We start from the raw sequence: 27,839 nt of genomic DNA, 5'->3' as shown, positions 1-27,839 counted from the left end.
AATTTAGCGCCACCAAAACTGTTGTACTGAGGCCCTCTGAGGGTATTCACACCACCACCGAGGCCACTGCAGAATACCTCAGTGTTCAAATCCTTACTTTCCTGCTATGGTTCACTCAGAGCACGCACTTGGGTTATTTGAGGGCATTTGCTCTCAGAGACAAAAGCAAAGGTGAAAGTCCAAACTTTTGTGCTACAGACATGTAGAGTGCTTTGAAGGTCAAAGGTTAGAAAAATACATGCACTTCATTAGCTCAATGTTCCTTATTTTTGTGCTGAGGTTCTTATGTACATGTATTTATAAAGTACCGGTTTTTATAAAGTCTGATGTTTGGAAAATTCACTCTTCTCTAATTCACTCTTATCATGTATCTGAAGTAAAGAAACATCAGAATGAAGTCTTGAGTCCTGTCACTTGGTATGTTACGAAAAGGAAGGTCTTCAAGCCGTATTACTGAAGGAATTCACTTGAGAAGAAACATAGAAAATGGAGTCCAAAGTTTTGGATGAAGGTCGGTTGTGGTCAGTTTACCGTCATCATTAGCGCATGTACAGTGTAGATGGATTGGGTCTTCAGTTCAGAATTAGACTTAAACTTTAAGGGCTTTTGCACTTCCAAGTCTTCATGACAATTGAATGTGGTTTTACTTAGAATTTGGGCAGATTATTACTAATAGTCAAACAAAATTTATAAAGCGGACACATCCACAGAGACTGGATGCCACAGTGACAAGGAACAACAAATTGATATCTTTTGACTATTTAGTCTAGACATGAGATATCCGTTACAGACGTTGTTGAATTGTGATAAGTACAGTAGGGGTGCCAGTGATGAAAAGTCCCAGGGTTGAAACTTATCAAAGATGATGCATACTTTTCTGGACAAAGACAGAAAAAATGATTTTATTCTCTGACTGGCCAACCGGCACTACTAGGATTTACATGTATGCGGCTACAGAACTGATGATTGTCAATTCCAATCCTCCTTTGTGACGGAAGATCTAGCCAACAAATCGTCACTTAGAATTGCTTGGAAATCGTGTGGTGTGCCAATATTCCTTTCCCAAAGGAAAATGGTCTTAATTTTCAAATCATACTTGATTTGCCGAGATACTGTTTTTTCTTTGAAAGGCATTTTCAAAACAGACAACTCATTGCAACCGGGTAGGTAAGTAAAGCTTCATCAGCAAAATGGTTGATTTTGCCTGGTGCCCAAGATTTATTCTGCGAGCGGGTTACCAGGGAAAAATCAATCAGTGGCTGCTGAATGAACTTTGCTTCCCATGTATAAACTCATGTCACTTTTAATGTCTCACAGTTCAAAGATCACAGGGTGTGGGCAAATAATGTTCAAGAACCAAGGATGAGCAACCATTTTCCCCATTAACTTCAAAGAAATTTAATCGTCATGGGGAGGGGGGGAAGAGGAGACAACTGATCTTTTGAGAGAGCAACGCATCCTTCCCTTCCATCGTCACATTACCTGTTGCGTGTCTCGGATTACAGGTGAGCAATTAACCCTCCAACTCCCCACAAAAGAAAACCCAGGATCACACAGGTACACTCATTAGAAACCCTTCCTGGTCAGATGATTGGAAACCCATGTTGGGACAACGACACACCTCACAAAATTAGTCCGGGATTGAAACTACGCTACAGGTAGTAAGTGGAAGGTACTGGGCAGATACAATTATCTTGCAATCCAAAGGTGAACGGAAACACTGGATCCCCATACATATGAAACTGACCTCATGATTCTTACTTAAATATCCTGCAATTATGACCCAATTACTCAAAACTCCTTGCCCTGGAAATCAGGAACACATGCACAGATACATCGTAAGTCGTGCTGAGGATGGCACTGCGTAGCTCCTTGGGACAGTTTCAGGCCTAGCACCATATCTGTGACTTTGGCTTGTGGCGCTGCAGGGCACAAATTCACAAGTTACTGGAGCGTGTACATGTAGGTATTTGAATGACAGCGTGTCACCTCAGAACGTTCATCTTTGAGTGAATCCTTTTCCAACACCCTCTCCCACTACAATGGTTCCTTTTCAACAGTGCCTCTCACATGATCAACAGTCCACCAATCAAATGACAGAAATCTTTACAGAAATTGGAAAACAGCAGCTATTTGTATTGCTAATCATTCATTCAGAAAACTGCAAATCCCTCAAAATCCCAGCAGGATCCCCAACCCCATGTAAATGAACTTGGGAATGATGTTTAAAGTCAAGTCACTGAATGGACTTTTCGTGTACTGGGACGTATTGTGATGACGTTTCATCCAAAACTTTCCAACTTCACCAGGCAAGTAAGATTTGCTTAGCAGGTGTTGAACGTGATGGTTCCGAGCAAAGATTGATTGGTTGCCTGCTCTTTAGTTGCTGATTGAAGGTTGTTCTATTTTCTAGCCAAGATGGCTTACCCCTGTGGAGCCAACATTCCCCTTTATCTCGGATGACGTTTTTGTTTGCAAAACCACATGTACTGTACGACCTAATTCTTTGAGATGTTGAAAGACTGCTGAATTTTGTGCTTTGTTGGTGCAAGGCCAGTGGTGTTGTTGAAACGTCAAATAAACAAGTTCCAAAAGTATACATATCACCACATTGACTTGGTGAAGACAAAATGCAACAGAACTTGGGAGTACTTACTCTCGACCGTAGTGCGGGGGCTTGTTGTCCGTTGGAAACAGGCAGACGATCCGCTTGGGCTTGGGCGCCTCCTGCTGCAGGTTGTATACTGCAAACAAAGAAGAAACAGTCCTTGAGCGCACGTGACACTTTCTCTTCACCGCCGACAGCGACTGCACCTGAATACGGTACTGACGCAGATGCCGGTGGGGACAAATGGACAGGAGCCAGTCTGGGGACACACTGAAGCGGTTGTACTTCTCCGGAAGCTCCAAGGAAGAGCGGACCGATCGGGCTGTGGCTGCATTCAATTTCATTCTGAACAAATGTGTTTTCTCGTCAAATCCTATCACCTTTGTTATAAACAGCAAACTGAAAATACTCTGGGTACTAAGGGAAACCACTCACACTGACGGAATTTATATAAATTGTATTCCCGTTACTCTCTCTCATATTCTGCACTAAAATTATTTGTTACGTCAACGGACACAGCTTCGATTTACCCCAGAGGGGATATCCCTGTAGTTTAACACATAACTGGCCCATATGGCTAATATCCTGAAAAGAAAAGTGCAATTACGCTGAAAAAAAGGTGTACAGTAAGAGTAGGAAACTCCAAAGGAAATGATTAAAGCAGTTTGAGCCATTTCTGCTGATCGGGCATGCTGGCGCCATCCAATGGAGTTATTCATTCCCGAGTTATCACAAAAATGTTGCGCAATGCTTTGCTATTTATAAACCAAAATGTGGCAATGTAATCATTTGGTTTTTCTGGTATGTCACTCTACGCATTCAGGGTGAACGAAAGGAAACCTAACTGGCGGTAATTACACCTTACACACCATTTACCTTCGGATAATGCCAACGTGTACCTGTCTTCAAAAGGACATGTTGCTCATTTCAAAGCCTTTGCAATCATTCCAAATGGAATGATGCAGTACTTTTGTATCTTATTCAACTAACACTGGAATTTTTTTAATAACCAGCCAGTACGATATTAATAAATATAGAGTAAAGTGCAGAGCACTTTACACAAAAGTGCTTTACAGTAAAAATCTAATAATAGTTTGGCAGTGGGAGAAAACAAGCCCTTCGGGTATGGACAGTCACCAAAAGAGGAGAAGTAAAGGAAAAACTTGGAAAGATAGAAAATCAAAATCAAAAGGACCTAAGTGGATGTAAACCACAGGATTACTTTTGAATGGGGGAAAAACGACCTTTTGAGAAAGAAATTATTCCACAGCTAGAGTTTAAAATGAAGTCAAACATCACAAATCCACTGCACTGACTCTTGAAAGTCAGTTTTTTTCACAATATCTGTATAATTCATGATCTTTTCCAGGAACTCTGAGGGTCGGCGACTTTGCAATCTTTGCCACATTGTCCCAATGCCGGGCCATGTACATGTACAGTAGCCATGGTCAAGTTCAGCGCATGATGTCCTTGTACCTCCACTGGCTTGTGCCGGTACCAAACAAGTGGGAAATCCAACAATTAATCAAATCACGATCGCTGCCATGAATGTACTGACGCACATTACCAGAGTGTGTTTACACCCTCTCAGTGAAACTGTCAACAAAAACCATTACAGGGTTTAAGTGTCTCCAGGCACTGACTGGTTTGGAAATGGAACAGTAAGACACAAGGGAAACGACGACAGCACAATTCATGCTCATCAGATCCAAACCTCTCTTGAATCACAATTTCAGCTGGAGTGGGATTTTAAATTTGGCCACAGCAAAATGGTGTAATTGATAGACTGGATGTGCCTTTACCATTATGTGGTATACACAATACATGTAAAAAGCCAGCACTCCCTACGCACATTCAAAAGAACCAAGATATGTGTAAAAGCCATGCAGCCTACATGTACATGCAGGTTGGACTTGAATCTGGGTCACATATATGTATAGCCTTTGAGCAAGGCAAAATGGATAGTCGCTCAAGAGCGAGGAGCTGGAGGAGACCAGTGTAAGCACCAAACCAACGCACGAAGAAAGACTACACAACGAACCGCACGCACGCCCCGACATACACAGCTCAGCTACTGCAAGCACATGCATGGTTAATTTTGGGCTTGCATGCAGTTCTTTGTGTAGTCTTGACTATGCACTTTGCCACAGGCGCCTTGATCGAAGGCTAGGCCACATACAGAGTACAAGGAAATGTTTAGCTCCAGTGCATTTGTGTGACCCCTGTGCCCCTAACGCGACGCAACTTTCAGGTGCGATGTGAACCCCGGCCACATGCGCAGTAAACTGTAGCATCACTGCAGTAAAGTGCATATAGAAATAAACGATGAACATTTCATGTGGCCATTATGATCGGCAAATCAGCTAAACTAAACCTGGACGTTTATGTGTCATGGTGGCCATGCCCTTATTTTGGAACACTACACACAGCCAGCCACTGAGCCTACGGAGGATGCCTTGACTAAGGCTGACCTTAAAGTCACATGATTTCAGCCTACATGGGATTCGCCAGTCCTGGCCCCGAAACTCCCCCTGCCCCCCTAAAACGTTACACCATGTCACCGATTTCCACTCTGCTACCTTTGTCTAATCATAAAAACCGTCCATTGTGTCACCATTCCTTTCAGTCAGGCCACTGTGCAGGGCACATAAGTCAAAAGTTTAGAGCTGACACCCAAAAATGCAAATTGATATTGATGCCTGGCCAAAGAACAATTAGAACAACCCCCTAACTGAATTTCCCTCTCTGACGTTCTATCAAGTTTCTCCCCGGCCGGAACACACGTACCCGACTTGAACCAGAAAGGCAGCAACCCCCTCTCCATCTCGGCCCAGTCCATTTACGGTTCAGGTAGCATTCTTATAAAGCGGAACATTTGGTCAGTGCCAAATCAGCTTCGATTGACACCCCCAAAATAAGCATACATGTACATTGGATTTAACAAGAAGTCACTTTAAAAACCCAGAAAAAAGACATCCTGGACAAACACAGAAAAAACTTCTATCTATAAAAAACATGCCTGACCACTTGTTTCCGATATGGCAGGCTCACGGAGTCCATCATCCGCTAATGACCAGCCCGATGTCTTTTCAGGTAATGCTCTAATGAGAAACACGTACTGAGGAAGGAACCATGATATCCCTGCCTGATAATAAGAAACAAGGACACTCAACTCCTGGAGGGAGATGTTGCAGCTTGCCCGAGGCATTTTGCGGGTCAAATATCTCCAAATGGGGGGAAGGACCAAATTTCATACAGATTCATTTCTAGGGGCTCCGTAGTCACAAAATTATGGGAGAATGTTAAGGCCCAGGTGATGCCCTGGTTGGAAAAAAAAAGAAATAAGAGAGACATGAAGGATGGAGTTAATTGAAACCTAATCAGGTTAACATTACACTCCCGTGTTTAATTTCAAAATGGTTAAATACTTGTCAAAACTATTGACGGTGCAAAAATGAAACCTGACACGTGGAACGGGACGGTGAAAGCAGTAAAACAGATCAATGTGAAATTAGCTCCATTTGGTTACATCTTTCACCAGGTTGTTTTCAACTCAATGAAAAATTAACACCAAACTTGCTACAAACTGTGTGAAACTTCCACAAGTATGTAAACACCCCACCAGGGTGGATAGGTCATACAGTAAGAGAGGAAACTAGAGGTGTAAAGGAGCTGAAGATATTATGAGCACGCACATACCGGGGGGGGGGGTAATATACCATCTCAGACATGCATTGATGCAAATCACATACAGGAGAGTTGAGCTATAACACAGTGGGGTGCATGGGTGGGCAGGCCTTCATTGCATTAGGGGGCAATTCGTTGTGGGGACATTCGCTGTCCAAACATTTTTGGTACCTCCAAAACAGACGGAATATCACGTGGTTTCTCCTCACAAATATGGCACCAATACGTTTGCTCAAGTGCTATTTTGCGACTTCGCACCTGCATGAGGTGTGCTCAGCACTTCTCGGGTAGGCCTGCCAAATTCGCCAAGACTGGATCTAGTTGACACAGCTTCTTGATAGCATCCGCTGTCCCTGTCCAGCTTATCTGCACTGACTAGGTGCCTGTGCATTATGAGGAGCAGGAATGAACCCAAGTCCAGTCCCGGGCCAAGACTTGGGGAGAGGACTGATACTGCTTGAGCTCTGTGCTGGAGATGATATGTCACAATTCATGTACATCACATCTGCCAGAGAGGCCTGGGAAACTGGGCCAGTTGCATTTGAATGGTTTGCGCTGTAACTACCTAGCTTCAATCCTGTATGAGCAAGCCTGGGCCCCAGGGCCTGACGTCAAAGAAGAGAAACAGTTCTGCCAGGACTTTGCCGAGGCCAAATGCCACCCAAGTTCAAAGCCCTCTTAGGATAGGGGAGGGTCGGCAGTCTCTCTGTGTAAAATTTGTCCTCGTATAAAGAGTGCAAGTGGCTAACTTCGACCTTATTCTCTTGGAAGCTATTTATGGTCTTAGTCCCTGAATCTGTTTTACATATTGCAAACTCTTGATGAGGATAGCATCAGACTTTGTAATGATTGCCAGCCATTCCAGACCTCCCCTCTGATGTTTCGCTAAATCTTGCTTAAAATACTTGGGTACAGTTTTGCATGTTTTATTTTTTAAACAACCGTCAAGAACTATCAAAAATTCCTTCCACTTCCCCTGTACAGTACATCTATAGACAAATCATCTGTCACTTGACTGATTTTGAGGGATAGGACAACTGTGTTGAGAAGTCATCTTTGCACAGGAGGGTTAAAAGTTTGAAATTATTCCTCAGAGCAGACAGGTACTGATTTGGCTGGGATTTGGCTAGGACTGTAGTTACTAGGTTGATATAGCGAAGCCGTTTTCATCCTTCGCTACTCTGGCTTGAAGCAAGTTTACTGGACAAAATGTACCGTGTCAGGTTATTCCATATTCGAATCCAGGCCTTCACTCTTTCATTAACACTTCAAAACCCACCAAGATCTTTGTGTAGAATTGCTTTTTCGTGAAAAAATCACCCTGTAATTTTTTCTCCAATCATCAACTTCTCTGACATAGGATCAAACTCCACATTGGACGACATATGGATTGGGTTTTTCATGTCATTCGAGAGCTGCACGTGTCATTCTTGCTTACGTGCAGCCAACAAATTTGCTGAGCAAATTTTTTCCGGCAACTCTCCCAAAAACCTCTTAAGTCTCGCTTAACTTCCCAAGCCGATTCAACTCGGCTGTTACGATAAATATGACACATTGATGAAGCGCAGATTGCCCCAGCCACAGGAAATACAAGGGATTGCAAAAACATGTAACAGGAGCGGGGCAGAGAATCCCCCAAATGCCTGCGGTGGGTCCTACTATAGGAACACCCGACCCGAACCAAACCCAGGGGACTAACAGTAAGGCATCCAGAATTACTCCTTATGATTCTTCCTGCAGGGAGTTGAATGGAGACAGCTCTCCACCGATAACTGATAGTGAGCAGGGCAGACAACTTCTGAAGCTGACAAGCGAGTTGAAAATTGGTCGGACAAGTAATTTCTGCTTCAAAATGACTGACACAGCTAGCTTTTTTTTCTGTCACAGGCCTCTTCAGCGCAGTCGTTGAAATACAATGTACCTCACATGTATCTATTCTCTAAATTTTGAGCGATAAAAATGAAATAGACAAGCGAGTCACAGACTGTGAAGAATTACACCGTTACCCTACCTACAGTGTAGCTGTTCTAATATATGGAACCAGTAACCATGGTAACCACAGGGACAACATGCATGTACCAGAAGACTACCACAGCTTGCCCTTAGTCAGCTGTTCATTGAAACAGTTGTTCTTACATTTCTGCTGAGGTACAGGTAATGTGTGGGACTGAATAGGCTGATCCACTGAGCCTATCCACAATGTAAATGGGCAACTAACGTCCTCTTCTCCAAGCTTCACATTCCAGCTGCGCATGCTGCATGGCCTGTGAGCACATGTTGGACTTGTGCATGTGCATGTCTGATACAGTTGTGATTGATCAGGGAAACATGGAATGGGCTGAATGGATCAGTCTATTGGCAAAGCACACTGACACTGTATTTTGGAGGTCGAGACCTAAAACAAAATGACATCACATTTTGTTTACATATGTACACTTGCCTATGGGAGGTATCTCTCGCATCCCATCTCACACTCTATAGGAAAGTGCACACGTGAACAAAGTATGACGCTAGTATGGAACAGGTCTATCCCATGCTATCAAGTTTGCTTCATAAACTCAGTTTTCCTTGAAGCTTGTGTGATAGTAATACACACCAGAATGTTGCACAGAGCTAACAGAGCAACTTCAGAAAAATTCACAGAAATATTAGTGATCTAGAAATTACATGTACCTCATCTTTCTACGAAAAATTTGCTCTGACAGCATGAGAGTCAACCATTAAGGAATGCACAAAGGAGTTGTTGGAATAATAAATCAAGGGAGATAAATTCATGCATTCTTACATATTGGTTTTCGCCGGTTCTTTCTGGCTGTTTTGAGAATGTACTGCTTGACTTCATTCAGATAATCCATGCTGTTGCCATGACGGCGAGTATCATTCCTTAGCAACGAATTCATCAATTGTGCAGACTCCTGGGGAGGCAGGAATGGTGGGGGCGAGCAGGGAGGGGAGGGGCGGCGAGCATCGATGACGGGAGTGGGCGGATCCAGACTGTACTCTTCTGGGTAGACGTTCAAGAATGAAGTCTCAATGAAGATTGGCTGTCTCTTAACTCTCGGGGGCTCTGAGGGCTTCTTGAAGAAATCGCGCGGTGGCGGTGGCTGGCTGTTGTTGTTGCGGTCCAACAGGCAGCCGTTGGTGGCAATCTTGAGGCGCGGTCGCTCAGTGTTGAAGAGTGTGAGCGTGTCCGAAACCTTCTGGTTGTTGTTCATGTTGCGGTGCAGGCCCCGGCGCGAGCTGATGCGGGGGTTTGTCTGCGGCATGGCGTGGCGGCGCGGGTGATGTGAAGGATGGTGGTGGCTGTGGTTCCACTGCTGCCTGTAACCACTGCTGAGAGTCGCATAGCTAGGATATGCCATCCTAGAGCAGTAACGGTACACTACTTCACCTCCAAAAAACCCACGAATACAAAAAGGAAAACTCAATTGAAGCCTGACTTAAATGTCACACCTTCTGTGCTGATTTAGAACACAGCACTATAGTTCAGTGTTGTACCACAAAGTCCATTCTTCAACTCTGCCGAATTCTTACGAGTTCCTCTGATTTCTAAGTGGTCACATCTGGTTGGTAACTTATAATCCCTCAGGATGGTAGTTTGTAGATGAAGTCAAACTTTATTCCCGATTACAATGATTCAAGTCCGAAGGGGGGGAGCAGGTCCTCAGAGCCTGTGGCGATATCACAAAACGCCAAAGATGGAACAAGCCAAGTTCTGCCAGCTGGTTCCCCCTTCCTGACAACGTCTCAGTGCCCACTCATACTGCTCGGCCAGTATTTATAGCAAAGCCAATCTGATCATTTTTCCTGTGGAAACCCTGAAACAAGATCTGATTCCACCACACAGTGCCTTCGTTCAACCATTGCTGATTTTTATGCAAATGTTGCTGAGGGCCCACATATCCAACCAGGAAAGGCATGCATATTCAAAGGCTTGGAGTGGCTCGTCAGAGGCTGGATACTGCAGCTTTCCCGATAACGTTGCCGATTCTCATGCAAATTTACTACTGCCTTGTACCCAGTGAAAGGGCGTGTGAATATTCAGGAGCTTCCCTCTTGGCCAGTCAGAGGCAGGAAGTGGTCTGTGGGCTGGCGGCTCCAGGCAGGAAGATGCAATTGTGCTGTCTCCAAGTCTGACAAGGGGGTGCGTGTTCTTTTGGGGCTGATCCCTTAAGGAGCACTGAAGCCTAGATTTATGGACGAAGCCTCTACCTCCCTTTTAATTTCAAGAAAGCTGAGATGTCCGCTGTTAGTGTTAGCTGGATGCGTCAGGCAAGGTGACAACTTGTCATTCATTGAAGGGGAATCTAAATTGTCAATTGAGACTTTGTCAGCAGTGAAATCAAGACTACACCGATTTACACAAGGATAAGAAATGTCAACTTTTTTATTTTTTTGCCAGGTGCCTTGGGGATGGAATTAAAATGTGAGATTCAATCCACAAGCCATTTTCACATGTAAAAGTTAGCAATTTTGATCGCCATGTTCATAAAATAAACCATGTACAAGTACACATGGTACGTGGCTGATGCCTGTTTTGAATTTTAGTCATTTGAACGTTACGTACTGAAATGGACTTTGGACAGTTGAGATCCATTTTGCTCCCACTCAGGAGTGTTCCTCTGCGACAGCATCTTTTGTGCTCATTCTGTTGAAAATTGCCCATGCCATTCACATGTGCAAACCAGTGCAAACACATGACACACTCTTCCTTGGCTCCTGTGAGTGCATCCAACCCGTACAACTCTGCTGCAAAGTTTGCCAGGTGTCAGGAGTATTTAAAAGTAAAATTGGCAGAAGTATTCACTTTTCAGACTGAATAGATGGCAAAATAGCAAAACTACGTACTTCCGCTCTTCCTCCTCCAGCTCAAAAAAATGCCAACTGGCAACAAAAGTCTTCATCCAAAGTTCTCCTGACAACCACAGCTTACAGACGCAGGGTTAAGGATGAAGCACGGTGAATCACTCTCACACATGCCAACTTGTCACTAGGCCGAACACACATCATTCATAAAAAGTTCCTTCCCTGATTATTGTTTTCGACAGGTACTAATCTGGAATGCATGAATAACACGTGCGCAGAGCCTTTTCAGAGACCACAAAGTCCCGATTTTGACAATGCTGAAACAGCTGCTTGTGCCCATTCCAAGTTGGGATTATCCAGAAAAGACTGATAGATCTATAGTAGCCATAAAATCTAATTAGATTCAACTATTAAAGTGCAGAGGACAATTTTCCCCGGTTATCTGTTGGAAACCAGTTTTCCAAACTTGAGACCCCTCTAGCACTGCGCGTTAAAGTTCGACATTGGCCAACGTGTTGCAAACTCTTGGTGGCACACTATTGTGAATCGCCCGTATTGCAGATGGAATGGTATTTACACAGAAAACCTGCATCTTAAAAACAATCTCCCCATCATTGCATATCAAATGATGTGCACCATACTCCCCTGTTAAGGTGAAAACATTCTTCAGTGATTTCCTCCGGGCTGATCCCCTACCATGGACTGAACAACACAATGGCAAACCAGCAGAATAAGTGACCTTGAATGTTCTTGAAGCATTACAATGGAAGAGTAGAGTGCCCTCAACTGCTTATGCACTGACTGGATGGCGGGGAATGCGCATGTAGATCCTCATCTGAAGAACGCGATGGCGACCGTCAATCTTTCTCTCTTGCCCGCAAACCTCCTCCCCGAACTGCCGTCCTCTCCTGCTTCATATCGCATGCTTCCTCATTTTAACAATTCACGGAATTATCATTTTTATGACCTTGTGCAGATAACATCAGACCAGCACTATGGCACACAGTGATCTTTTGTGTTCGTGACTTCCAGTTAAGCTGCCACCGCAACGTCACATTAATTATTCACAGGGTCGTGCGGGCAGCATAAATTTCTGCAACTGCATGTATCCAATCTGAAGCTGAATCGTCAGGTGGACATCTTGACGCATCATCCGACCTTTCGTGGATCCGTAGACCACCCTGGGGGTCACTTCATCTCCACAGTTGAGCAGAGAGCAAGCGAAGGACAGCTCAGCGCTGAGGTCTCAGGCCGCTGATAATCTTAGATTACATTGGCACATCTTGAAGACAACTCTGCTCTCTGCTACATGAAGGAATAGGGCAGGTGTACATGTACATGTAAATGTATGCTCAGGAACAGAAGCTAACACAATGACAGCTGAATCCAATTACAGTGTACATCTACACAACAAATACTATAGAAAATAACATCATTAGCATTACAAGCCCCCACCATGCTCTGTCTTACAGCCCTGTGCAGTCAGTGATCCAACTGCTTATTTATACACACATCATAAACAGCTGCCCATGATCCAGCAAAATAAATAAATGAGCATGATACACGTGTGTACGTGCAAATGGGCAATTCCACAACAAAATTTTCGGGAGTGGGGGAAGGCAATTTTTTTTGGGGGGGGGAGGACAGTTTTAGAAATTTCCAAAGAAAATCTGGATGGCCTCTCTGAGAAGATTGAATCTTGGGCCCTTCAAAATGCTTTGAGAAGGTCGGGAAACAAACGAGTCGCTCCCCAAATCTTTTGGTAATTAAAGAAAAGTTGCTCCTGAATATGAGGCATCAGTGTTTGCATTATCAAAATATGATTACAAAGTCAAAGGCAAACAATATGCAAACAATTACACATGTCAAAATCAAACAGTAGGCAGGCGCTCTTCACTGTGCATACATGTACAAATTATTGTCACTACAGGTACACTTTTGAGGCAAAAGTTAAATAGATTACCAGTACACTGGTGCACCATGCAACCAGCACAAAAATGAAACAACTCTGAAAACAATATGATATGTCCTTATTCACGTAATCAACTGAGGACACAAACGTAAAGTTAATCTATAAGGGAATATCTACACATACAGCATGTGACTGAGAGCATGATTACCATCATAGGCAGCTGTCATTCATCATAAATGAGTTGATCACTAAAAAGGTCAATTACACAGAGGCGCATGTACATGTGTAATGAAACCGTTGGGTTGTTTTTCACACACTGATATTCTTCACGGTGCTTAACACTGTACAAAGGTGTTTATGTACAGTTCTGAATATAGGCAAGTTAAACCTTTCAAGCTAAGGCACGTAACGCACCCAAACAGGTACAAGAATGCGAAATGCACTGGGCACACACACCTGCTGTTTATGAACCTGTAATGATGTGCTGCATGATGTGCATGCACAATGGCTTTGTGTGATTTTTCCCTAATTTTTCACGAAGACGAGGCAATGTCAGTTTCAATGAATAAAAGCGTATGAAGGGAACGAGAGAGAATATTTACATGTACACACCTTTGATGCAAAGGGTGCCCAGCATTTCACAAATTAATAACTACATGTACTGTAATTCAGGTTCTTAATGTTTTTCCAACCAACATGTACAGTACATGCTTCATTGGCTTTTCTCCACAAAAATACTGTAGGACGGAAACTGTTGTAATGTTTCTCCATCCAGTCGCACTCGTGAACAGTCGCAATCCTATAATGCCGGTATATTTCAAAATGCATTCAACAACTTTCGTCCCACTTTCTGCTCGGCTCTGGAGTTGAGCCATTTCAATATTTCCGAAAGGCAATGCCCTTTAAAGAACAAAGCGCATGATGTTGCACCAGTTCAAACACGCCATGTAAGTTGGCGTATCACTATGCTGATAGGGCCAACCTCGCATATGCGTATATGTACGTTCTCAGGTTCCGCCCGCTTCATTTTCAGCCAGTGCTTCTGCCAACTTGTTTAAGCAATATTGTTCTTCACCCCGTTTTCCAGATGCCAACAACACATTCCAGTTAAATAAAGCCTCATATGAATAACCGTCACATTGGACATCAATACTTTTTTACTATCATACTTTTCCTTTTTCTCTAACCCATCTTTTTTTCTTCTACATGTATCCCTCTTCCCCGTTGAAAACTTTGAGAGGCCACTGAAAGGCCTTATCCTGGGAAAACTCTCTTTGAAAAGAAAATAAAATAAAACATAATCAATTCCTGTCACTGACTGCCACAAGCAGTGTTTCATGTGCATGGTGTTTACATCAGAGAGTTTATTTTTTTCCTCTACCCAGTGAAAGTAAAATCTCCAAGTTAGAACATTCCACAGCTTTTACTTTCATATTGCGGAAGCCAGTCCTTGCCAACCACACCACATCCTCGCCAGGGCTGTGGCCGGGTGTGACAGGCTGTTTTTGACCTGTCGCCTCATTGTTTCGCAATCCCTTAAACTAATCAGCGGGCCCTAATTGTTCAATTGTCCCCGCCAGGATGTGCACCCTGAAAGCCTTGGCAGTGGGATTACGCAGTGCTCTTCCTCCACTTCCAAATTAAGGGCCGGTTATTTGCAATCATTGAACAATTACGCGCAGTCGGGGAAGGCCACCTGGCCTTTGTCTTTTGAGCTTTTCATACCGGCAGTTCAAGTTTGAGGAGGTAAAATGCCAGGGGCTGGGCTGAATGGTAGGGTAGTCTGTGGTCTGTTTTGATCAAATTAAGCCCGGAGTGCATAAGATGAGTCTAATCTATTAATAGACGGTTTTGATTATCTCACAATCAATCATTCCCTTTTGGATTACAGATTTAATTCATAAAACAGTTTATTTTGCGAATTTTCATGGTAAGTCTTATTTTCATGATAAGTCAAGGTTTAATCGACCAGAATAAACAAGCTATCAGTCCATCTTGGGGAATTCATTTGCACTGAAGTGTCCTCATACATGTATTTCATGTTAGCCACTCATAACTGCAAACCACACATGTACAAACTTTTTGTGTTCGTCAAAGATATTTTTGCTAGAAAAATACATAACATAACTTTCCAATAGTCTTGGGCCATTTTTTTTACCATCTTTAAGAACTTTTTCCACAAAGAAGTCTTCAGTTAATTGAACAGAAAAATGTAACAGTTATCAATGAGCAGCCCAAATCCATTTTACTAAGACCATTCATGAAGTACAGCAATAAGCAAACCCCATAGATAAAAGCAGTTGCATTTGACCATTCATAAATGTACATGTATAAAATAACCTTTGCACAGGCTGTGAAAAGCGCTTACAGTTCACACAAATTATCTGCTCCTGTCAGCAAACTGCTTCTGCTAAAACCATTAAGCTGTGCTTAAAATCGACCCTGTCAGATAGCAGAAGAAGGAGCTTTTGGAAAGAGTTGGTTCCATCTGGGCGCAGTACAAATCACTGCTTTTACAGTTTCTCGGTTCTTTGTTCAGCTCCGGTCTCCATTTGAAGCAAGTGGAACTGACAACAATCTACAAAAACATTCTCAAACATTCTTAAGAGCTCCATGTTTATTTACGAAATAAATCGGTTGGTTGGGTTTGGTACTTGAACACAGGGCTGGCAAGATGTTTCACTCAAGAGGCCAACAAGGGTGCACAGGGACGCACCACAGACAAAACATTAGTTTGTTATTCCATCACACCTTCCGTTTGCACTGTTAATGACCCTCGGCTGGTCATAACAATAGCTTCCACAAACTCCGACCACAATGGGTTCCTAATGGGTTTGCTGTGTTTCCTGGCAGTGGCCCTACACCCGGTCCCCCCCCCTCCGTCACTGCTTTTTTGGGGAGGATGTGATCATTAGACGGCTCGACGGCAGGAAAGCCGACCTTCCATTCCTCACTAGATGATTTCCTCCACCACACCCATTGTTTTTGAGGGGGACACTTGAAGAAAAATTATTTATCTCGTTAATTATAGTTCTCCTCTCTTCTGATACAGGCGATTCACAACAGTGCATCTCCAGGAGTTTGAAACGTGTTGGCCAATCACAACGCTTGAAATTTGTCGACCCTTTCCAAACTTGCAGTGGGTCAACAGATTTTGCACACTGTGATTGGCCAACGTGTTGCAAACTCTCAGAGGTGCACTATTGTGAAATGCCCATATTTTGAATGTCTCACAAGCGCTCCCATGTTCAGGTAATGCTCACTTGAAAATGAGGGGGCCTGGGTGCCATTTTGGTCAGTGAATGTCAGCAATGAGATGAACAGACTTAAGATGTGGATTCCCTGATGTTTCCAAACTGCAGATTTGCAATGACAGCAAAAACAGGCAACAGCCAGGCAATGTTATTGTGGCAGTACAGTACCAGTAAGTTAACCTCTTCAAAAAACGGGAGCAAAACACACGTACATGTACACTGTAAACTCCTCTTAAAAATCATTAACTATGTTCTAGGATTCAATTGTACACGTAGCATGGCTTGAGAGTTGATGACATTAGCTTCCTAAAAAGTATTCAGGTACAGTTGCAGATGAACAAGTTCCAATGGTGAAGCCAACGTGAAGATGGGGATTATCTCTATCAAGAGGACCCCATTGACGCCCTCATTCTCTGTGGTGACCTATAAACTGGCAAACATGTACATGTAAACCATCTCAGTTTCTATGCAATCCGCCTCGAGCAGAAGCACCCCTCAGCGGTTGAAAAGAACCATGTTGGTTGGGAGCGTTCAACTTGTTGGTAAAGATGCGACCGTGATGTGTGCATTTCCTAGTAGTTTGTGAACCAGCAATGTTCAATTCTGACCAAAGGAGCCTCAGTTGCAAAGAAAATAGCGCCCTCTCTTGGTCCAACTCAAGGCTCATAATGTGTAAACTTCTGCCCAGAACACATCAATACATGTACAATGTACAATGTACAGTATGTGCACAGACTCATACAAATGGAAGCAGTCTGTCTTCCATCAATCCCCCAGCAGACTGTGAAGTGCCGAGTAGACAGGCCCAGCTGACTCTTAAAAAATGGTGGAATTCATCCCAATGCTGTCCTAGAATTCAGATTCTAATTGCAACCCCCTTCACATGTCCCCAGGACACATCCACTTGAAAAAACTATGATGACATCCACTAATGCACTATGGTAGTAAAGTATACATGAATTAAAACCAAGCTTAAAGATGCAATTGCTTTCTTACATGTAGAGGTAATTAATTACCACCTGAAACTTGTTCAGAGATGTTCAAAGGCTTTTCTGTGACAAAATTTAAACAGCCTGTCTGTTTCTTCCTCAAATGCATTTTTGTAAACTTTCAGTTGGAATCGACTTAGTTTCAGAACTACCCAGCAGCATTCAATCCCCCCAAGAAGAAGAATTAGTTTGTTACATGAAACAAAGTTTGTTAAGTGCTTGTCAAAGTTCTGATGAAGAAGCTGCAGTTAATTCTATAACATGCTACATGTACATTGTACCTTTAAGCTGCACCTGGTCTATAAAACTGGATGATGGCCAACAGATTTCTGTAGGATTTAAACTGCAATTCCTTCATAAATGCAGCAGGCATGGCAGGGTGATAGCCAGCAAGTGGACTATATCATGAGCTGCAAAGTACCTAATTGAATTTGAAAAGGGAGGATAGCGAATATTCAACCCACAAGATAGAAAATAGAAGGCCGCTTATCTATGGCGGGCACGGCCCCCGTGAACAAAGCCGCAGTCTTTGAGCCCAGGAAAGCAGCTTGAGCTTCTACCTTTTACGAAGGGTGTTAAATGACGTGCATGTGACGCACACGCTCGGATTACCTGAAGGCTGCTCGCAGGGCCCCCCATTCTGGGGGCATTCCCCTGGGGCATGGAAACGATCCCCTATCAGCTCAATGTGCTGTTACCTTACTCTCGTGACCAAAATTGCATCTTCCCTCTCTGCTAACAAGTGCAGTCACCTACTCTGCAGCCTCCACAACTCGTGTTCTGCTTTACACTTTAGTTCAAACTAAATTGATCACGTGATGCAGTTCCATATTTCTATTACATTGGATTTACTAAAGGAAGGTTGGGGTTGGAGGAGTTGGATACAGTGACTAACATTTTACAGCCTTGCATCAAGAAGAACATCGGATTTGTGTTGTGTAATATTGTTAGCATGTATGCTGCATTTCGTTAGCAGACGACTGCTGGATAACATGAACATTACCTGTTGTCTTTTTGAACAACTTTTGTTGGCATACCCTTTGACTAATCTCTAATTTGGACTCAACCCCACAGGGCTAAGAACTACGGTAGGTCCCTGCAACACTGAGATGTATTCAGTTCACAGGAGTAAGTTTCCCCAAAGGAAGGTTGATGCTCAAAAAACCCACGGAATCGACCGAGTACTGAAATAAATTCACATCAACTACAAAATTAACAGGCAGTTCAGGGCATGTGGGACAGGTTGCAGAGGCTGTCAAGTTATGTGCCTCTCGTGAGAGAATCGGAAAGTACATTGTTGCTCAGTTTCAAATTGGCTAGTTTCAGACCTACTCGTTTTAAACTATGCTGTCAGACTGACCATGGAGCTGTTTAATAGCTCCATGGGCTGACGTGGTTTACAGCGAGTCCCTATCTTGTACCATTTCATTGGTGCCCTGCACATCACTGCATTGAGCAGAGATCACCAGTGCTCACTCCTTGTCAGCCACTTCCTTGGCTGTTTCTTGTAATCAATTCAAGCCCATCACTTCAGCAAAATTGACGATCGATCCCACCAATGCCTTTATAGGGGTTGACAGTTGGGGGGCAGACACTGGTTAGCCATGAGGTCTCATAATCGGTTGCCTGTCATCACTATGGGGATTTGAAGCAGGTTGTCTGGGGTGCATAAATCCCAGATCTGCATTCATAGCAAGTTTGGGTCTTGAGTGTCAAGAATGCATATTCCAAAACTTTGATGAGTCAACGGTTGGCCAGGCTAATGACCCTTGAGCTGGACCAAGAGAGGGCGCAATTTGCATAGCAACGGTGGGTCCTTTGGTCAGAACTGCACTCCGCTGGTTCACAAATGGATATGAAATGCACGTGTTGCGGTCACATCACTACCAATAAAATGAACACTCCTGACCAATTTGGCTCTTTTCAACCGATAAGGAGGTGCTTCTGCTCGAGGCGGATTACCATAAAATGATATATTTCCAGTGATATGAACATACTTGAAGATTTGGAGGCAGTACCGGTACATGTGCATGCATGTGTAAATCACAGCCAACAAAGAAACACCTTTAATAATGTGGACCATCAGTGAAGGTGGATTTTGTGCAAAAGGGTCTTTCAAAAACCTTTCTGTATACATTGGTGGGTGGGGACGGGGCAGTGCGGCAAATTTATTATTGTTTCTGAAATATGGTAGTAAGGCAATTTGGTGGACAATTTCATTTCCCTTCCCTCCACAGGAATGTACATTTAAAAAGCCCGAAAATGTAGCCTCCCTCTCAGAGAGCCATCAAGATAGCCTAAAGAAGTAACAAGTTTTGGCCCCCTCCTTGAAAAAAACCAAAAATTGGCACTCCTGAAAATTTGGCCCTGAATCTGCCCTTGTCTATACATTGAATAATCATAGGACCTGTACATGTAAGCAGTCACTCAAAAAAGGGCCATTTATGGGTATTTTTATCACTGGAGGAATTTCTGAATATTTCACCAGTCATCAGGTGAAAGCTGAAAGTGAAACTGACATGTAGACCAGTATGTCATCTGCATTCCTTATGTTATGGAAAATAGGGACTTGGAAATATGGAAAATAGAAAGTGTTTATCACAAAGTTGTCATTGGCCATGGATGAGCCATTGTGTGAATAAATTAATTGTCACTAATCATTCTAATCAATTAGTTATCAAAGCTCATGTGAACAATTCTCTGACAAAAAGTGGCAGAAACCTGACAGCTTACTGTCAACAGAGGGGGCTCTACTCCACTACCACACATCTGCACTAATGACTAAAGGGCAAGTCTGCATGACTCAATGTACATGTAGTGCCAACACATCCAATCACAAACCCACCTGATTCGGATCAGCGCTTCACTGACACAAAGGCCTGGATGAATCACGTTATGTCAATCTATCATGCAACCATGCAGAACTATGACCATGAAAGCTTAATTGCAATGCATTTAAATCAAACAATTTTTCCATGAGACAAAAACCTCACACTTGTACATGTACAATGTAAGCAGGAAAGTTGAGGCTCCAACCTTAACCTTCAAAATCTATTTCCGTACAGTCTGCAGTTGAATAGCTGCCATTCTTAATTTAAAATCTACTTATTATATTTACATGAAAGTCTCCTCTTAGAATATGAATGAGTCCATGTACCCATGATGTCATATCGGGAGCTGGTTCAAAAGTTTGTGACCAACTACCTTTAACAAAATTTAGAAATTGCATGAGCCTTGCAGAACAAAACACTCAATCTATCACTAAATGAAAGCATTCTTTCCACTGCTTGAAAGAGAGACATTCGTTCATTGTTTCCTACGCCTTCTTTGTTTACACACACAATTTTCCTCTCTTAAGTTGGCATAAAAATTGCATTATTTTGCAGCAAGAAGTTGTCACATTCCATATCAGTTCGTCCTTCAACAGTGCCCCCAGATGTCAGATTGCAAAAGGCTTTTCTAATCAGACAGCGTTTCTCTATTATTGGGAGCATCAGCATCAGTTAAAGAGTTCAGGCATTCAGTTAAATGAACGAGCAGCATTTTGTGTATACCATTGGCAGTCTTCCATTTAGTGTGAAGGGCTTTGCTACACGAGCATATACCGGGTACGCAGGGGGAGGGTCAAACGAAACCCCCTCCCCCCATTTGTAATATTCTCCACTGTTTCACTATAAAAACAAAACACAGAAGTTTTGTCTTTTGAGGCATTTCAAATGCACCAAATTGTAGGACTTCTGATGCCTTTGGCTAAAATTTTCTCAAGGGAACATGCCCTTGGATTCCCTTGACTACAGATGCCAGGCCACCGGACTTCAACATCCCCCCCTTCTAATAATCCCGGGTACGCCCCTGCCACACACTGTTAATTTACTTGTGTACATGTACATGTACGGTGATTGTAGCATGCCCTTTAGTTTGGCCAACCAGAGCTCCCTTGATGGTTACATGTACATTTGCAGTGTGTTTATATTGGGCATGCCACCAAAATGGGTCCAAATCCAAATAGTTTGGCCAACCAGAGCTCCCTTGATGGTTACATGTACATTTGCAGTGTGTTTATATTGGGCATGCCACCAAAATGGGTCCAAATCCAGACACTGTACACGTACATGTATTTCATGTTACTGTATGTGATCTGAATGTCAGGTGAATTCATAAATCAGTTGATGAAGGTTTGTTCAGGCACTGAATAATACTACCCTAGAGAAAGCACACCACAAAGCCTATACACAAGGAAATCTTTCCAAAGTACTTCCTTATTTGTCTGTCACATTAAATATAACAATAACACACAAGAGCAAGCATGCACACGTACTGGTACGCTCTCACCGAACATCCCGTCAAATCATGATTTCATTCAGGAAACACCGTACCAGTACATACCGATATCTTTCTGAAAAACAAATACTGGTTCTTTCTTTTGTTTCAGCAGTTTCTTTACATCCTGTCAAAATCTGTTAAGTTCCTGTAAAATGAGGTATTTTATCACAGCGGCCAATTTCTTTTAATTAAAGGAAGAGAATCCCCATTTCTATTAATTCTACCATTACAATTTCTAAAAAAATCACTGAAATCACTGCCCAAAATCAAAGTCTAGCACAGCAGAGCAAGCAAGCAAGCACCGGAGCACTGTCTGTTTCAAACAAAATACCGTATCGACAGGCAATCTTTCTATAAAAACCTTCATGCAGAGTATATGCTAGTTGTTTTGAAACGGACACTTTTTTTGCCCTTGGCAATCCAGAGACACATGTACATATACATGTAAATGTACTGCCTAGTGAACACACACCAATCAAAACCAAGTCTGTGCCCCTTTCCAATCAATAATTATAAAACCTATTCTTTATAAAGACAACCATGTTTTAACTACATGTACATTTTTGATTTCTGTGGAGATGTTGACAAATGCACAAGACAAAACTTTGATTGCTTGGGTTTTATTGAGGGAATGCTGGTCCCTCTGGATTGCCAAAAGCCAACATATGAAATGAAAAGCATCATCATCAAGCCGCAAGTAACCTCTTCAAACCTGGTACCGTAAAGTTAAACGTACCGCCAGTTTATTTTTTTAAATAGACAGATCATGTATTTGCTTGCCTTAAATATTTCAAAATTTTCCGGTAAACTTTCCCCTTAACTCCTCTGGCAGTTTCCTCAAACATGAACAAACTACCAAAAAGGTCTGACTTCCTGTGAAAATTCCCTTTGAATTTCCAGAGGAATTTCACACCAGAAATATACTCAAGTATTTTTTTCTAGTCACACAGCTTAAATTAATTCACACAAGTACCTATGTACATGAGTACATGTCCACTTTAAAACTGCCTTTAACATAACTCTTAATAATACTTGGGGTCACTCCATGAGGTTGGGGCACAATTTGTGACGGCGTCCATGTTACATGGGTAACTTTTACCACCTGTCATGACCTGTAGAGTGGGATATTTACTCAGTAAAAATAAGACACACCTCTGTATTCAGCCTAGCAAGATGTATAACAATGTCAATTTGGAATCCACATGCAGGGAAATTACTGTTCATTTTTATGGAACCCATGTAACAATTGACACCATCACAAATGGTGCCCCAACCTCATGGAATACAGTAAGTTACAGCATGAACTACAAGGCAGTTATTTCCATAGGGGTTCTGATGACTTGAATGTAACAAGGGAAGTGCGGACATAATATTCAAGGGCATCACCTCAATCAGTGCTAAAAATGGCAGCTCTTGTTATCCCCAGAATGCCTCATAACGCAACCACATCCTTTCAACAGGGTTGGTACACTGAGAGCACCGTGGAACAGCTTAGGAAATCAAGCATGGAAAGACTGAATTACCACATATAATGAGCTCATAAATTTCAGCCCTGCTGCCTGAAATCAAGGGGAAAAAAAAGAATGTGAACCTTTTTTGGAGTGTTGGTACCTAGCAGCAGTGCAGAAATTCTGTTAGTGTCATTAACAGCAGGCTTGGGCAACTCATGGTGAGGTCAGCCACTCTGTAAAAAATGTAATCATCTGCTTGAATAAACCTTTTGGGACTTGGAATCAGCTGCTTCAAAAAAACATTTAAAAAAAGTGGAGGCACAATTCTGATTGATCAATTCAATATGTTGCATATTTCAACAACTAGAATTGGACTTTATACATGTACATGAACGTGTACAGCTACATGTGTACATGTACATTGTACAGTGTACAAATGCTGAACCTCCTGTGGAGAATAAAAACTCCCGTTCCTTACATGCACATGTACACGTACTGGTACATGTATGGACGTGTAAGCGATGACCAAAACCAGAATTTCTGGTTTGCCAAATGGTGTTATTTCAAGCACTCCTGATGGATATCAAACATGACATCTTGATTAAAAAAAAAAAAGACGACTGATGAAGATACACCTCGGGGCAGATGGTTGCTGTGCCGACCTACAGAGACTAATCCCCGGACAGATCAAAACAAACAGCGTTATTTATTCTGCTGGCCGCATCGGTAGTGGGAATATGGGTAACCTGGGATGCCGAGGCACATGCATTTGCTTGGAATGCGAACCGCCTGGGTTTCTTAAATCCTCTTAAAGTTCAATTACATTAATTGAAAGTTCATTGTTTAAAATCAGAGTTCATTTATATGCACTTATGCACGTAGTACGTGTACTGCACATGCTCGTGTACTAGTAGTCTCTACCAGTACCATTCAATGTACATGTACATGTAATACTGCTCAACACTTCACAGGTTCACACAAAACTCAACGTTATAGGGGGATTGAACCTGCGAAGTCATGTGACCTAAATGTACATGTATAGTTGGTATAGAACATCATCAAACATGGTATTCTCCCACAGCAAAGTGTGTTTTAAGTGTTGTTCACCAAAAATAAAGCTGGTTTTTTGGTAGAACGTCAGTAGTCCAAGTACTCAACCGGCCATCAGCTTTATTTTTGGTAAATGACACTTATGACACACTTTGCTACATGTATGGGACGATGCAATGTTTGTTGACCCACTACAGGTCAAGTGAGAAAAGTGGGCGGGCAAAGGTCAATTGGTTTGAGAATTCCAGATCTTCATGCCAGAGCTATGGGGTTCTCACTGATAAATTATGCACAGAAAGATGCTTATTGAAAACCATGAGACTGGGCGAGATGATTTGGTGAAATTTGAGTAATGTACAGTATTGCCCCCACAAGCTGGTTGAACAAGTAAACTAGCCTGGAACATGTTTTGTTAATGTGACACACTGTGTGAAAGTAAGGCACAAGTCACCAGAGCCACTTCTTGGGTATTACAGGCCTTTGAAAAAGCCTTTTATTGTGGGAAATCCACAGGAACCATCAGCACCTGTCACCCACATTACACATGTACAATGTACATGTACGTGCAATTTCCATTTTCACCAGGATGCCAAAGTGAGTGATACAAAAGACCTACCGGTACGTGTAAACTGCTCTTTCTAATGGAAACTGAAACAAAATAACTGGTAAAAAAGCCTTGTGACTTGTTTTCGTTAGGTGAGTCACAAACATTAAGCTCAGAATAAGGTCCTGAGAGCATTTTCCAAAAAAATCATGTGATTACTTTTACAGACCTTATGGTATTGAAACTACATGTAGGAAGTGCAGCATACCCTTTTCAGCCTTTTACTGAGTTAAGTTTTGAAAGAAAAATACTTCTCTGTACAACAGTCGGGGCACCATTCAGAATGTCAACAAGCTGGTTCTCGAAATTGGGACCCAAAAAGTGATTCATTACACTACAACAAACCAATCATCCGGCTTCTTGTCGGTTCACTGGTGGAGACTGTTCAATTTTTCTCAGAAATTGGCTTCCTGTCAGAGTTAGATGTATGGTACTTCTTGGAGTAATTTTGGTTAACATGTACCGGTAATTTGCTAGTCAATTTACCATGTGTTTCACCGCCTCAGCAACAAAAGATGTGACATGCAGGCAAATACATTCAATCCAAATTATGGTGATTTCCCATGTTATCACAAACCACAGCTTTTTACCACAACACTAACTTTTGCAGAAACACAACAAAAAAAGGACCAAAAAACCTCACCAAAAACCAGGAAAGTGAGGGGTCCAAACTTGGCTAGGGGCCAAATTAAAATAAAACTGACACCTGTCCTGTTTCAATTACATGTATCAGTTTAAGAAACCACCTGATACATGTATGTGTCAAGTTGCAAAATTTATGCTCATAAATTTATGCTTACCTGTCCCAAACCAAATTATAGGAGGAAGTTTTGTACTTCCAAAAAGAAAAAAATAATCAATAAGAAAGAAATTTAGCTGAAAAAAAAGCAATTCAAAAGACATCAAATACACGCGCAATTGTGCATAAATGTATTTACACATGTACATACATGTCGATTTAAACCTCTTTTGCTAACTAGTCATCAACTCCAACCATCCGAGTCCAAACTGGGGAAATAACGGCAATTCTGACAATAAACTGCCAACAATGTGCCCCTCAACTCATTGTGTGTAATTCAACAAATGCTGAAAGACATTTCAATGATCCGCACAATGCACTCTGTTAATGTGCAATTTCTGTAAAAGACCAACTCCGTTCCCACGGAAGCAAACTATCGACCATTCCGCAACCCCGTTCTTGTGACTTCCCTTGATCTTTTTACAGAACAAAGCATGGCGGGGGGAAAAGAACAAAGCATGCCGGTGGGAAAAACAACAACAGACGATTCTGTTAAAATACTTTACTTTACTTATCTTTACACAGTGATCTTGAGAGATTGCACTTTATGTTTTTTCAATGGTTAACTTCCTTGGCATGTTAAAGGAACCATAACAGAGTACCAGATGCAAGAGTTCATACCAAAGCACCTTTCATTTCTTAAAGATGCCTTCATGAATGCTCGTTCTGCTTGCCCGCAACATTATTTTTTATGTAAGAGCTGAGTGTGAGAATCGACCGAACAAAGCTCTGGGAGTCTGTTTCGGACTTACCGGTAAATGTGCATCGTACTTGTGAGAAGCATATATGTTTTCATATTTACATATTAAGGACAGGACAGGGTGTTCCATTTCATTCCTTTGGTGAGAGATTACCCGTAAGGCAAACCGAGGGTAAAAATAACCTGAAAACATGTAAGTTTCAAACTCAGTATAGGAAGGGTTGGTAGCCCTGTGTTTTGTGCTGTGAAGCTTCAAGCTACCATATACATGAATGGGTCATTCTATAAATACAGGGTCCAAAAGTGTGACATTTTTGTGTCCCTGTTTTGTCTTTTATACCTGTGTAATTTGACATGCAAATATCACTAAAATTGATTTCAAATTATTTTCTATTTGTTTGGCAGGTAATTTGCATTAATTCATCACTCTCTCTAAATAGAGAATAGAAAGTGTTGTGAACTTTAACAAAATCATACGTCAGATGTGACAGCGACACGAAAAGAATTGAACCCCTAAATCTTATAGAATGATTCATTATACAAAGCGTCATGGTGGTGGTATTTCTTCAGTGACACAGCTCATACAATGCACCACACAACTCTGTTCCAACTTTATGATACCTGTAATGACACATTATGATGTAAGGGATTCTACAAGTTGAAAATACTCATAGTCCAGGACATTTTAGGCATTTGCCTGTAACTTTCAGTCCCCCAAATTCTCTGGAATTAGCCTCCAGATGATCAAAGCAAACGGATAACATCATCCATCCTGGGTGCAACTTCATGCAGACTCTAAGCAAGAAATGGGTCTAAGCAAAGTTTTCAATATAGCCAAAATTGGCTTGAAGGACCTGCTTTTTGATGAGAAATTATTTTCTGTCCTTAGCAGAAATCAGGCCTACTTGTACCGGTAGTTCTTTTCAGGACTGAGAAAACTGCTACCGTATGAGCCATCTGGGGAATTTACAAACATAAACTACAGGTACAGGTCAGTGTGGACAAAATAAACAAAGAGGTATGAAAGAAAAAAGTGGAGGTACAAGGCTTAAGTGCAAACAAACATACTTACAATGAGATTTCCATTGATAGGTCGGCTCAAATTCTGTAATGGAAGGGAAAAAAGGTATATGTAAATGCCTCACTGATATTAAAAACCGTGGCATTTGTTGTTCGATCTTTAACAATCTCCGGTAGTAACTTAAAAGCCCTTTTCTGTTTCAATTCCTTAAAGATCATCCAACCACAGGATTTTAAATAGCTAATGTTGGACCAAGGGTCTGACCACTACTTGTAATTATTATTACTGGTACATTCACGTAGGCCAGTGCCTTAACCCTTGGAGTGTGTGGAAAATCCAAAGGTGCCGGAAGGTTGAGGTCTGTTAGGAACAATGTTACGTGACAGAATTGAACTCGTTTCCAGCAGAGTGGAAGACTGTGCAGGATTCAAGAAGGCTCCATTTTGGAATGCCTGGGGATTTCTTTGTTTCTTGTGATAGCTTTGAGAAAATCAGACCTCTTGGTTCAAAGCAGGGACCAGGAGCAAAGGACTAGTTCTGAAACCCCCAGTTCACCGTGGAAGATTTTATTTTGAGAACAGGGTGACCTACTTGTATAATAAACACGGCATGTTCAAAACTAGGATGTGGCAAAA

General features: G+C 42.2%; 1 protein-coding gene across 2 annotated transcripts in view; it reads right to left on the bottom strand.

The window, feature by feature from the left end:
* Positions 1-27,839, bottom strand: part of LOC110981531 (beta-chimaerin-like) — a 54,426-nt gene that overhangs the window by 24,411 nt on the left and 2,176 nt on the right. Inside the window, exons 2-3 of one of the 2 annotated variants that reach the window (XM_022239148.2) lie at positions 27,256-27,288; positions 2,657-2,744 (exon numbers count right to left, since the gene is read on the bottom strand). In XM_022239148.2, the coding sequence (XP_022094840.1) occupies positions 2,657-2,744; positions 27,256-27,288 (121 nt within the window). Of the gene's footprint in view, positions 1-2,656; positions 2,745-9,080; positions 12,498-27,255; positions 27,289-27,839 lie in introns of those variants that run through there. The other variant, XM_022239147.2, reaches the window with a different exon arrangement.

The sequence above is a fragment of the Acanthaster planci genome, linkage group LG15 (genome assembly GCF_054643075.1).
Source record: "Acanthaster planci isolate LZ-2023a linkage group LG15, COTS_SCS, whole genome shotgun sequence".
NCBI classification, from domain to species: Eukaryota; Metazoa; Echinodermata; class Asteroidea; order Valvatida; family Acanthasteridae; genus Acanthaster; species Acanthaster planci.
This window is presented reverse-complemented; position numbering and strand designations above follow the sequence as displayed.